This window comes from Cydia amplana, chromosome 20 (assembly GCF_948474715.1).
Source record: "Cydia amplana chromosome 20, ilCydAmpl1.1, whole genome shotgun sequence".
Taxonomy (NCBI): Eukaryota; Metazoa; Arthropoda; class Insecta; order Lepidoptera; family Tortricidae; genus Cydia; species Cydia amplana.
This window is the reverse complement of record NC_086088.1, coordinates 11,712,667-11,724,856: the sequence shown is the minus strand read 5'-3', so window position 1 is coordinate 11,724,856 and position 12,190 is coordinate 11,712,667. Positions and strand designations below refer to the sequence as shown.

The 12,190-nt window shown below is 39.4% G+C and overlaps 2 protein-coding genes across 4 annotated transcripts in view; one reads left to right on the top strand and one right to left on the bottom strand.

The window, feature by feature from the left end:
• The window catches only part of LOC134657522 (small ribosomal subunit protein bS18m), a 268,775-nt gene that overhangs the window by 119,012 nt on the left and 137,573 nt on the right, over nt 1–12,190 (bottom strand). The window lies entirely within an intron of this gene.
• Nucleotides 1–12,190, top strand: part of LOC134657440 (ABC transporter G family member 23) — a 134,860-nt gene that overhangs the window by 101,728 nt on the left and 20,942 nt on the right. For all 3 annotated transcript variants that reach the window (XM_063512990.1, XM_063512992.1, XM_063512993.1), the window contains 3 exons: nt 517–712; nt 6,709–6,910; nt 8,609–8,723. In XM_063512990.1, coding sequence (XP_063369060.1) covers nt 517–712; nt 6,709–6,910; nt 8,609–8,723 — 513 coding nt within the window. The remainder of the gene's footprint in view (nt 1–516; nt 713–6,708; nt 6,911–8,608; nt 8,724–12,190) is intronic.

The window sequence follows — 12,190 nt, the reverse complement described above, 5'->3', positions numbered from 1 at the left end:
TCCCATCTCACCCCCCTTTCATCCCTTCTCTCCCCATTCATAACCCAACTCTCACCGCGAACCCTACTCACCCTATTTTACGGTAGTCCGCAACTGTGCGTTTCTCCAGAAACTTCTTGCCTCGCACAGCTGTGGAATGAACTGTCGCCCGCGGTATTTACGGGCCAGTACCTTCAACTCTTCAAGAAAACGTACCTACTCCCATCTTAAAGGCTGGGCAAGGTTTCTCGGTGCCTCCGGCTGCGGCAAGACTACGCTGTTCTCTTGCTGGACTAACGTAAGGAAATAAAAAGCTCATGCAGCCATCCAAAGAGGTTCTTGGCGGATTAAATTTTGCTGGTATTTCAACCACCACGTCTGGAGTAGCTACAAAATTCCTGCCAGTTCCTGCGTCAACTTCCTGACAGTTATTGACTTGGAGCTGACGAAAATCCACCAAACTGTGACCTTCGACACCAACAGTTTTCCTTTACGTAAATTTGGACATTTTAAAATTTTAATGTCATTTTTCCCCAGGCTCAGGCGTCCCAGGCAAGCGCGTGGGCTACATGCCCCAGGAGATCGCCCTGTACGGCGAGTTCACCATCCGCGAGACCATGATGTACTTCGGCTGGATCTTCGGCATGGAGACCAGAGAGATCGTGGAGCGGCTGCGGTTCCTGCTCGAGTTCCTCGACCTGCCCAGTGAGAACCGCATGGTGAAGAATCTCAGGTAAGATCCTTCTTGACGACTGGTCTGGCCTAGTGGGTAGTGACCCTGCCTGTTAAGCCGCGGTCCTGGGTTCGAATCCTGGTAAGGGCATTTATTTGTGTGATTAACACAGATATATTTTCCTGAGTCTTGAATCGTTGTCTGAGTACCCACACCACAAGCCTTCTTGAGCTTACTGTGGGACTTAGTAAATCTGTGATGTTACACGGATAAAGTAATCCATTGTTACTTTAAGGACTATTTAACGTGATAATATGTACGTAGGTAAGGTTGTACATTTGTTAACTTAAACCGAGTGACGTGTGTTCTTCTGTTAGCATTCCTAGGTCCTCAAACACAAACACTGACATAACAAAACAAACTGCAAAAGTCGCGTTACTCATAACGACGCGCATTAGGCTTAATAGTTAGGTACCTATATAAAGAATGATTGCTTGGCACCTTGCCCGTTAAGGCGAAGTAGGTTTAGATATACCTAAGTAAAAGAGGGTTAGGAAATGTTAACGTACTCGGAATATATGATTTGATATTCAGCAGACGCTTTTCGATTTTTGAATTTCGATCGCTCGATTTTGTCACTCGAAAATCGGTGGCCAACGGCAATAAGCTAATTTATGAAATAAGACCGATATGATATCTAGTGGTATTGACCACTCGTTTTCAATTCTATTAGTAGAATTTAAATGTCTTGTAGTGGAATTTTATTGAACGAAATTACACTAAATCGCGCGGTTGAAATTCAAAAATCGGCCGACAGGTCTGGGTTTAAACCAGCGTTCTCTGCAATCTCTGCATTCGCGGCACATGCCTCAAACACTCTGGCACCCGAAAACCGTTAAACCGAGACCGTAGTCCGGTTTAATTTTTTCAAACGTTTTGCATGGTCGAAGTCTAACCGATGTCGCCTTAAATAATTTACATTCATTCGAGTCCATATTTGTTGTGTATTAAACGTGTGCATTGTGCAGGCGTTGCACTTGACAAGATGTTTTTCTTTATGCTAGTACGCAAACATGAAAACATCCTTCAGTGCAATGTAAGTGCGTTTGTAATGGTTACCACTTAACTGAGTTATTGTCGTTAACTATAGTAAGTATATAAAATAGCAGAAATTAAATAATATGGATTAAAAAAAACCATTATAAACTGTTGCCATGTTTTTAAGCATTTTACGTCAAAAATGTGACAGTTACGTAGGAAGTGGCGCCCTCTCATAATTTTCTACAATTTCTTGTCGGACTAAACTATTTTTTCATAAAAGTTTTAAACCACATTAGTTAATTTATGTTTCATCCCTCTTTTACAAACGGAAAAGTCAAAATAAAAGACTAAGACAAAAAGCTAATTAAGGATTATAGCTCGATTATGAATATTTAGGTATATGTGTTGTATTAAATAAGTATCATTTGATTACCACATACTTCTTAAATTCGTATATTCTTGTCCAAAATAAAATGACGACATATCACCTAAATAAAAAGAGTTGCTAATTTATGGTATTTTTATACTATTTCTAAATAAAATAGTTGCGAACGCTTGGGTAATACCTTATTAATTAGTATTGGGATGGTAATGTAGATTTATATAGGTACATACGTCAATAACATATTTTCGTTGTTCTATTTTTCTGGGGAACTAGCTGACGTAGATAATAATCATTTTAATAATACAGTTTAGTGCACATGCACTTACATCTTTAGCAAAACTAGCCTAAGCTTTAGGTAAGGTCAATGTGGATAATTCCGTCATAGGGACTATTCCGTCCATTAGCGTGTTTCTCGAACAACCATGGTATAATAATATACTCCGCCTGGTACTCTCTTCCGACCACGTGACTGACACAAGCTGTCACAAGCCTAATAGGTCATCATGCGACAGTGCTATATAATACTTAATAAATATGCAATAGCACTATATAAAGTGGCAATGTTATTGTGACGTAGCCTTATGTCACTCTGGGAAGAGAAGACCATGTTTTATTAGACTATGCGATCGACGAACAAAATTGATAAATTCATCGAAAAAGCAGCGATTGCTTTTAAATTCAGCAATCAAAAGCAAACGGGTTTTTTCCTACGATTGAAAATCAAAGAAACATAGGTACAAGTTGCAGAACTTAAAGAACATTCTAAAACTTTCCGAGAATTATACTGGAAACTTTTCATTCTCATGCAAGTTTCCACTTAGAAAGTTCCCGTTAAGATTAGGAATTATTACTCAAGTCTTTTCCTACTATGCTGGCGACTCACTCATTGGCATCTATTTCAAGTATTTCATGGGAACTTTGCAATTTTTACAAGCTTTACTCTGTTCGTACTTATGTAGGTATGTTAGTGTGAGTCAAATATTGGAAGCTATTTTTGACCCACTTCCCGATTTCCGATTGAGCTGAAATTTTGCATACCTATGCACGAAATGACAATGCAATTATTATCATGACACGGAGCTGATCTGATGATGGAGACCGAAGGTGCCCATGGGAACTCTGTGATAAAACAACGTACACTAACTGTGTTTGGATTAGTTAGAATCGTTTCGATGTATATTAGTTGCCTGTTGAAAGAAAAGTGCAGTCAGCGATAAAAGCTTGTACCAAAAATGATATTTTGCCAAAAACTTATTTGAAAATCTTTGGCACATTGCTAACTCCACCCAGTGCTAATAGCAAGAAAACCTCCATTCGAAAGATCAATGTTGTCACATAAGGGTCATATTGTCGAAGGTCTCGTTCGTTTCCTCATACGTGAAGAACCTTGGCGTAGGATAAACAAGCCTGGTAAATATGTACAATATGGTAATGTCTAGTAATATGTCACTGTTGGCGAAATGTCTCATTCGCCGTGACATTGATATCGACATATCACTAATATATACAGGGTGGTCCAAACCTTGACGTCCACAAATTTTTTTTAGATTCCTCACGTCGTGGGATATCAGAATATACCCCATGTATGTTAGCCGATTTTTCGTAGTTTTCAAGTTATGATTTTTTAAACTTTTAACTTTTGTTATGAAATTCCGGGGTTCCCATACAGAGTGGCTAAAAAATAACTAAACTCCCGTTGCCAGAGAGGTGTTGGGATTTTACTGAGCAACTTTTACTATGGGACCAACCCCGAAATCGCAAAAAAAAAAATTTGTCTGTTTCATACATTTTGGCTGGTCTATTTTCTATGCAAGCAAAAATGCTTTCGTGTGTCCGGCGTCTCCATCGAGGGTCGCATTTCTTAGCCGATTTTCGTAAAATTTTGTAAGCATGTTTCATAGTATTTTTAATCAAGTCCCTTGCCGCGTCTGTCTGTCCGTATATTCCCGATAAACTCAAAAAGTACTGAACAGATTTTCATGTGGTTTTCACCTATAAAATTGAGGAAAATATTGGTGAATAATTTGTTAAGTTAAGAAGAAGAGCTACCTACTCGTGCGAAGCCCGGGCGAGTACTTAAAAGACACAAACGATATCTATAGATTTTAAGAAAACTTTACTACTTTAGCTGACCAAGGGCGGGTTTAAATTCAGCAAGCTGTACCCGCACCTTTTTCATTACTTACACAATTTGTTGCACAATGTTTTGATAAATACTTACCTACTTACTTCATATACCTAAGATGGACTAATTACCTACCTACCTAACCCTTATATTATACCTAAGAACTGATGTAAAAAGTAATGAAATAAATGCATTTGTATTTGAATTTTGTATTTGTACTAAAAAGATCATTCACTAAGGCACTCCGCAGGCCACAACTCAATCTAGGCACATATTTTTATATTTATTATTATGGGAACATATGGAACCAAATATTATAACGAGGCAGTCATTAATTTAAAAAAATATATTCAGCGGTGGAGGTGGATTAAGTTGGTTTGAATGGGCGAAGAAGTAAACTAAGACTTGTAGTAGTTGTACTCCAAAACTATATCACTACATAGTATAAAACAACGTCGCTTCCCGCTGTCTGTCCCTATGTATGCTTAGATCTTTAAAACTACGCAACGGATTTTGATGCGGTTTTTTTAATAGATAGAGTGATTCAAGAGGAAGGTTTATGTATAATTTGTTAACCCGTGCGAAGCCGGGGCGGGTCGCTAGTTATTATACAAAGTGGGAACATATGGAACCAAATATTATAAAGAGGCAGTCATTAATTTTTAACAACACTGTCCACTTTCATCGTATATGGAATCTGAGCACAATAGCTCAATCGCACGAGATGACGCAAAGCGACGGGAGCGAAAGTGCTGACGTAATCGTAAGATGAACGCAGGTTGATTGTGATATAATTGTACACATGTTTAATAATACTATACGTAGGTATACGGAAGTTGGTCATTAATTGATCTCTTCAAACGGGGGCTACAGAATAAAGACATTTCTTCCATTCTTTCGTTGGCGCAACTGATTACATAAAGACTATTGGAGTAGGTGCCTATTTTTAAAACATCCAAAATGAGAAATCAGCCTTTACCCTTAATAATTGTTCTTTGTTTACTACGTTTAACTACGGCTAATATTTAAAACAAATGGTCCTGGATTCGTTCCATTTATCTAGTATAAGTTGCTTACTTCAACGCGATTTAATTGTCACTTCAGTCTTGTGTTAAAACGGGATTACGGAAACATTCAACAAACCGCGAAATTCATAATTCGATTATACGATTACCATCACCAATTACATAAGTATCGACTCGCTTGGCTCGATTAATCCACGCTTTATAATCGATTCACGGACTGAGATCCGAATACAATTGTATTTCGATTCGATCTGTCTTTGGAATGCGTAACGTTGATCATTCGACTTGATCAAATACTGTAGAGTATTAATAATAATCTATATTCTGTTTATATGTATTTTTATTGTTTTGTAAGTGTTTTTATATTTTAGTTTTATATTCATATTATAAAAAAGCGGCCAAGTGCGAGTCGGATTCGCCCATGAAGGGTTCCGTATTTAGGCGATTTATGACGTATTAAAAAAAACTACTTGCTAGATCTCGTTCAAACCAATTTTCGGGGGAAGTTTACATGGTAATGTACATCATATATTTTTTTTAGTTTTATCATTCTCTTATTTTAGAAGTTACAGGGGGGGGGACACACATTTTACCACTTTGGAAGTGTCTCTCGCGCAAACTATTCAGTTTAGAAAAAAATGATATTAGAAACCTCAATATCATTTTTGAAGACCTATCCATAGATACCCCACACGTATGGGTTTGATGAAAAAAAAAATTTTGAGTTTCAGTTCGAAGTATGGGGAACCCCAAAAATTTATTGTTTTTTTTCTATTTTTGTGTGAAAATCTTAATGCGGTTCACAGAATACATCTACTTACCAAGTTTCAACAGTATAGTTCTTATAGTTTCGGAGAAAAGTGGCTGTGACATACGGACGGACAGACAGACGGACAGACGGACAGACAGACAGACAGACATGACGAATCTATAAGGGTTCCGTTTTTTGCCATTTGGCTACGGAACCCTAAAAACCTAACTTAAAGATGAAAGATAAATAAAGTAAATAAGAATCTATTATTAAATTTAATAATCGAGACATTAAACATAACTTATTGTACTAATTCATGTTAATACCTACTTACATATATTCTACCTACCTTTTGTCATCATGATACACCTACCCATGAACATACATCGGGGAATATGGTGCGGGAATGATTTCGTGTATTTATGTAAGTAGTTGGTCAAACCAATTGGTCAGTAAATAATAACAAAAAAACTATACTTATCCTTTTCTTTGGGTGCTAGTACTAGTGTAAGTCAAAGATAGTATGATTCTCTCTGTCTATATTTGAAATGAGACAGTCCTTTGACAAACTATAACTTTGTTTATTGTAAAATATAATTGTCAAAGGTCGTAAGCTTAAAAATGTTAAGAAGTATCGGTTTTGACAGCTTTTTCCTATTTTTTGGCCAGTGTAAAACATTCCCGCACCAAAAACCCCGATGTATGCTCATGAATCCATTTTGTTTCCAGTGGCGGCCAACAGCGCCGCGTCTCCTTCGCCGTCGCCCTCATGCACGATCCGGAGCTGCTCATCCTCGACGAGCCGACAGTGGGCGTGGACCCGCTGCTGCGTCAGTCCATCTGGACGCATCTCGTCCGCATCACCAGCTCGGGGGACAAGACTGTCATCATCACCACCCATTATATTGAGGAGGCGCGGCAGGCGCATTGTGTAAGTCCAACTTGTCCAACTCTAAGTTACTGGGAGTAAATTCCCTATAGTGTCAGCAGGTCTGACTCTCATGCACGACCCGGAGCTGCTCATCCTCGACGAGCCGACAGTGGGCGTGGACCCGCTGCTCGTCCATCTCGTCCGCATCACCAGCTCGGGAGACAAGACTGTCATCATCACCACCCATTATATCGAGGAAGTGCGGCAGGCGCATTGTGTAAGTCCAACTTGTACAACTCTAAGTTACTGGGAGTAAATTCCCTATAGTATCAGCAGGTCTGACTCTCATGCACGACCCGGAGCTGCTCATCCTCGACGAGCCGACAGTGGGTGTGGACCCGCTGCTGCGCCAGTCCATCTGGCTGGACGCATCTCGTCCGTATCACCAGCTCGGGGGACAAGACCGTCATCATCACCACCCATTATATCGAGGAGGCGCGGCAGGCGCATTGTGTAAGTCCAACTTGTACAACTCTAAGTTACTGGGAGTAAATTCCCTATAGTGTCAGCAGGTCTGACTCTCATGCACGACCCGGAGCTGCTTATCCTCGACGAGCCGACAGTGGGCGTGGACCCGCTGCTCGTCCATCTCGTCCGCATCACCAGCTCGGGAGACAAGACTGTCATCATCACCACCCATTATATCGAGGAAGTGCGGCAGGCGCATTGTGTAAGTCCAACTTGTACAACTCTAAGTTACTGGGAGTAAATTCCCTATAGTATCAGCAGGTCTGACTCTCATGCACGACCCGGAGCTGCTCATCCTCGACGAGCCGACAGTGGGTGTGGACCCGCTGCTGCGCCAGTCCATCTGGCTGGACGCATCTCGTCCGTATCACCAGCTCGGGGGACAAGACCGTCATCATCACCACCCATTATATCGAGGAGGCGCGGCAGGCGCATTGTGTAAGTCCAACTTGTACAACTCTAAGTTACTGGGAGTAAATTCCCTATAGTATCAGCAGGTCTGACTCTCATGCACGACCCGGAGCTGCTCATCCTCGACGAGTCGACAGTGGGCGTGGACCCGCTGCTCGTCCATCTCGTCCGCATCACCAGCTCGGGAGACAAGACTGTCATCATCACCACCCATTATATCGAGGAAGTGCGGCAGGCGCATTGTGTAAGTCCAACTTGTACAACTTTAAGTTACTGGGAGTAAATTCCCTAACAGTGTCCAGAAGCCCCAATACTCGTACTTGACGAGCCAACAGTGTGAGTGGATTATTTACTGCGCTAGCCCATCTAGACGCATCTTGATCGATATTATCACCACAGTATAACCAATCTCTAGGTTACTAAGATGGCTTGAATGTAGTATCAGCATCAGTAGATGTCATGCATGACTAATAAATAATACGTGACGATTCAACAGACAGAGTAGATCCTCGCCAGTCTATCTGCGGACTTGGCCAATATACTAACAAGCGTACAGTACTTATATCTAAAAAATGTATCAGGATGACACTGCTAGGAAAAGTCACGTGACGAATTCCGTAAATTTAAGTTTCGAATGTCGTTGTCTATCAACGTTTGTTGTCTTGGCTACACCCCCTGGGCACATCGGGCAAAGTTTCGTTGTGGTTAGTTCTTTTAACATATGGGCACTAGAATCCCATTGGCCGAGAGATTCAACGCTGAAAAGGTTGAAATTGTTGTTTCAGATTATCCTACAATATAAATAGTTTTGTTCCGCAGATCGGTCTGATGCGTAGCGGCCGCCTGTTAGCCGAGGAGTCTCCTCAGGCGCTCCTCACGATGTACAACTGTATATCGCTGGAGGATGTCTTCCTCAAGCTGTCGAGAAAGCAAGGTAAATACTAATATTCGGAGTAAGGGCTCATTTAGACGGTGTGAGAACTCGCATGCGAGTTTCATTACATTGCGTCATTTGATCGGTCGGCTGAATTGATGTCACCTCAATGGTCCGCAATGTAACTTAAAATCGTATACGAGTTCGCGCGCCGTTTAAATGAGCCTTAATGCAGCTTTTTTCACGCAAATTGATAACAATGAGTGGTATTGGGACCGGCGGTGAAAGACGTTGTATTTAGATAACGGCGGTAGAATTACACAGGTATAAAAAGTATGAAGATGATAATCCTGAATATAAAATGTTACTAAAAGCGTCATATCTTTATACGACACTATAGCGACCTGCCCCGGCTTCGCACGGGTTAACAAATTATACATGAACCTTTCTCTTGAATCACTCTATCTATTAAAAAAACCGCATCAAAATCCCTTGCGTAGTTTTAAAGATCTAAGCATATATACTTTAGGGACAGACAGCGGGATGCGACTTTGTTGTATACTCTGTGGTGATAGGTATTGTTGTTCATAAGACTCTCTCTAAATACAACCAATTGTTATACAGGTAGGTATTTTGTCAGATCATCTCTTACACATCGTGTAGGTATTCCTAGTTCGTTCATAGAGTGTTCTTAACCAATGCTCGTTTCATGGATAAATATATACCTACTTACGTAATATATTGTGCGAAAATTAAACAATAAAGAATTTTAATTTTATTACCGTCTTCCGTGATGAGAATCTGCAAATCGACCTTTTTGGGTGTGTCTGACGTACTGGTATTTACACAAACTATATATCGTCATAGTTTAGCATTGTCTACCTACATGCTAATTGTTGTTATATGTTGTCTAACCTGTCCAGCAATGTCTAATAAACGAGAAGTCATCTAAACAGGTTTTTTCTAGTAGTTGTAACAACAAGCAGAAAACAAAAATATACCTACTCTTGGGTTTTTTAAAAATTTAGGAATCTGTTTTTTGGGTGCGGCTTAAACCCTTTTTTGCTGTAATTATAAAGATAAGATGAAGATAGTTAATTAAGTCCTAGGCATATTACAATGCGCTTACGCACGTCAAATAAAGCTACACCGGCTCCAACCCTACACCTCTGCCCCGAGAAGATTTAAACATATTTAGCTTCACAAATAGGTATACTTTAATGATATTAAACTATGTCCTGAAATATATTTATAAAAACTGATATGGCCGATGGCTGAGGGGTGTGGGAGAGGGGAATACATTTAGTTACAAATAGTAGGTAAAACTTATGTATACTTAAAGTAAACCTACCGGAGCGTGTGTACATTACAACGCAGTATAGGTAGGTACCTACATGCAACTTGGTAATTTTCCACGTATTACATCGATCGCATGTCAAGAATATGAAAAATCATCATAATGTACATTAATCATCGAGTAATAACCGTAATCTTGCCAAAGGAACAATATTTATAACATACAAGACTTCTCCTGTTACTTCGTCCATGTAAGTCGTTAAACTGCCCCCAGCTCCCCCCCCCCCCCCCCTCAGTACTCACGTAAATTGAAACCCCTTTTGCACTTTCTTAGATGGTGAAGTTCTAGGCAATTGGGCTGAATTTTGACTTCATAAGCGATCGACAGCCCGCCTGTTTCTGGTCGGGCGTCCCTGCACTATATCTCTGCATCCACTGGATGTAATCCGGGATAAACTGTATAAAAATAAGGGCCCGGGCACACTTAGCGTCTTTCGAGCGTCGGCGTCTTGCCAACTCTATGGCTGCTGCTCGACGCAACGTCGGCGCAACGCCATTTTCCATAACGCTGACTAGACGCCGACGCTCGAAAGACGCTAAGTGTGCCCGGGCCCTAATACATGAATATAAATATAAGCTATAGAGTATTGGTAAGCGAACACTTCACAGACTTTGCAGTGACAAAGTGTATGAGTGTCGCTATCCTCTAGCCTCCTAGGCCTCCCGTTTCATTCTATTATTAGCTTGGTCTAACTCTATTTGCCATTTTCATCGAAATTCGTCCAGTTTTTGCGTGGAGCAAATATTATACATAATTTCACATTTCATATACTTACCAAGAAAAAGTGACCCAAGCCTCTAGTGCCCCAGGCTGTAATTAGGTTGTAATTTATATAGTAGTGTGACTACTCGAAATAATAACAAATTAAAATATTTTCTGAAAATAATTTAATTTGTTCTAGTATGTAATTTCACATTTATAATATTAGTAGGAGTCTTGATACTATTGGAAAGCCTAGGAGGAAATATTTGTTTAGTAACTTAACACGTTTCTCAACATTCCGAAGTGTAAACGAATAATTTGCAAACGTGACGTTTTGCAACGATGGCGATCCTTATCTGACTGTATCAATATGTGTTACGTGAAATTTTGCATGATACCTCTATCAGTGTGTTAAGCGATATAGCGTACGGTTAATCGTTTTAAAATTATAGTTTAAAATTATTTTTAATTTATCAAATATTTGATATCATATTTATGCAGCAAATTTCGTTAATGGTATATACAGTCCTTAAAAAAATAACTTAAAAATATCTAAATTGATTAATAAACTAAACAAAAAGACCTTCGCGAGCTGTACCGGGTGCAAAGGTGCCCAATTTGTATAAATTGTGTTTATTTTTACACCAATTTTATCGTTAAAGTCACTAGCAATTGAACATATAAAGTAGTAGGTAAATATGATAAGTCACAAGCAAACCACGTTATGAAATGTGCAATTCGTGCAATGTGCAAGTGCATCGAAAACCAGAGTTTGGCAAAATTATTTATCGCAGTAAAACCTAACTTCACCGTTGGTGCATACAACTTCGCCCAATTAAAATAGGTAGGAGTTCTTAATTAACGTCAATATTTCAAGTCGGTCTCAATTCGGTTGTGTTATGTTTTAATCGTTATTAATTAAAATTTTGTCTTCTAAAAAATAATTAATTTAATAATTTAAAAGCTAGCTAGATGGAAAAATCGAATTATAATACTACAAGAAATACTAACATGCGAAAAAATCAGAGAGACTTGTAAACATTTTTTTACCGTCATTGGCAGTTTGGCACTCATTGGTTACTTAGCTAACTGTATTCGATTTGCGTCATATGCAAATATGTACATTCCAATTTATAAGCACTTTGGACCAGATGCATCAAACCGTTTGCCGTCTTCGTTATTTTAAAAGCTTGTAGGAAAAGTATTATACATACAATGCCAGTTTTAAATTTTAACCGAAAATGCCCTTTAAATTAAATTGAGTCTCAACTGGCAAGTGACAAGACTAAGGTATTGGTAGTTGGTACATTCGACGTCAAAGATAATTATGTTTAATTATTCGCCTTATTACAAAGTAGTAAGGTGCAAAATTGTAAACATTTCTTTGACGTCGACTGTACGAATAAATATCCTCTGTGCGCCCAGCAACCTATAAAAAGGTCTCCTATTCCATTCAATTTTGAATAGA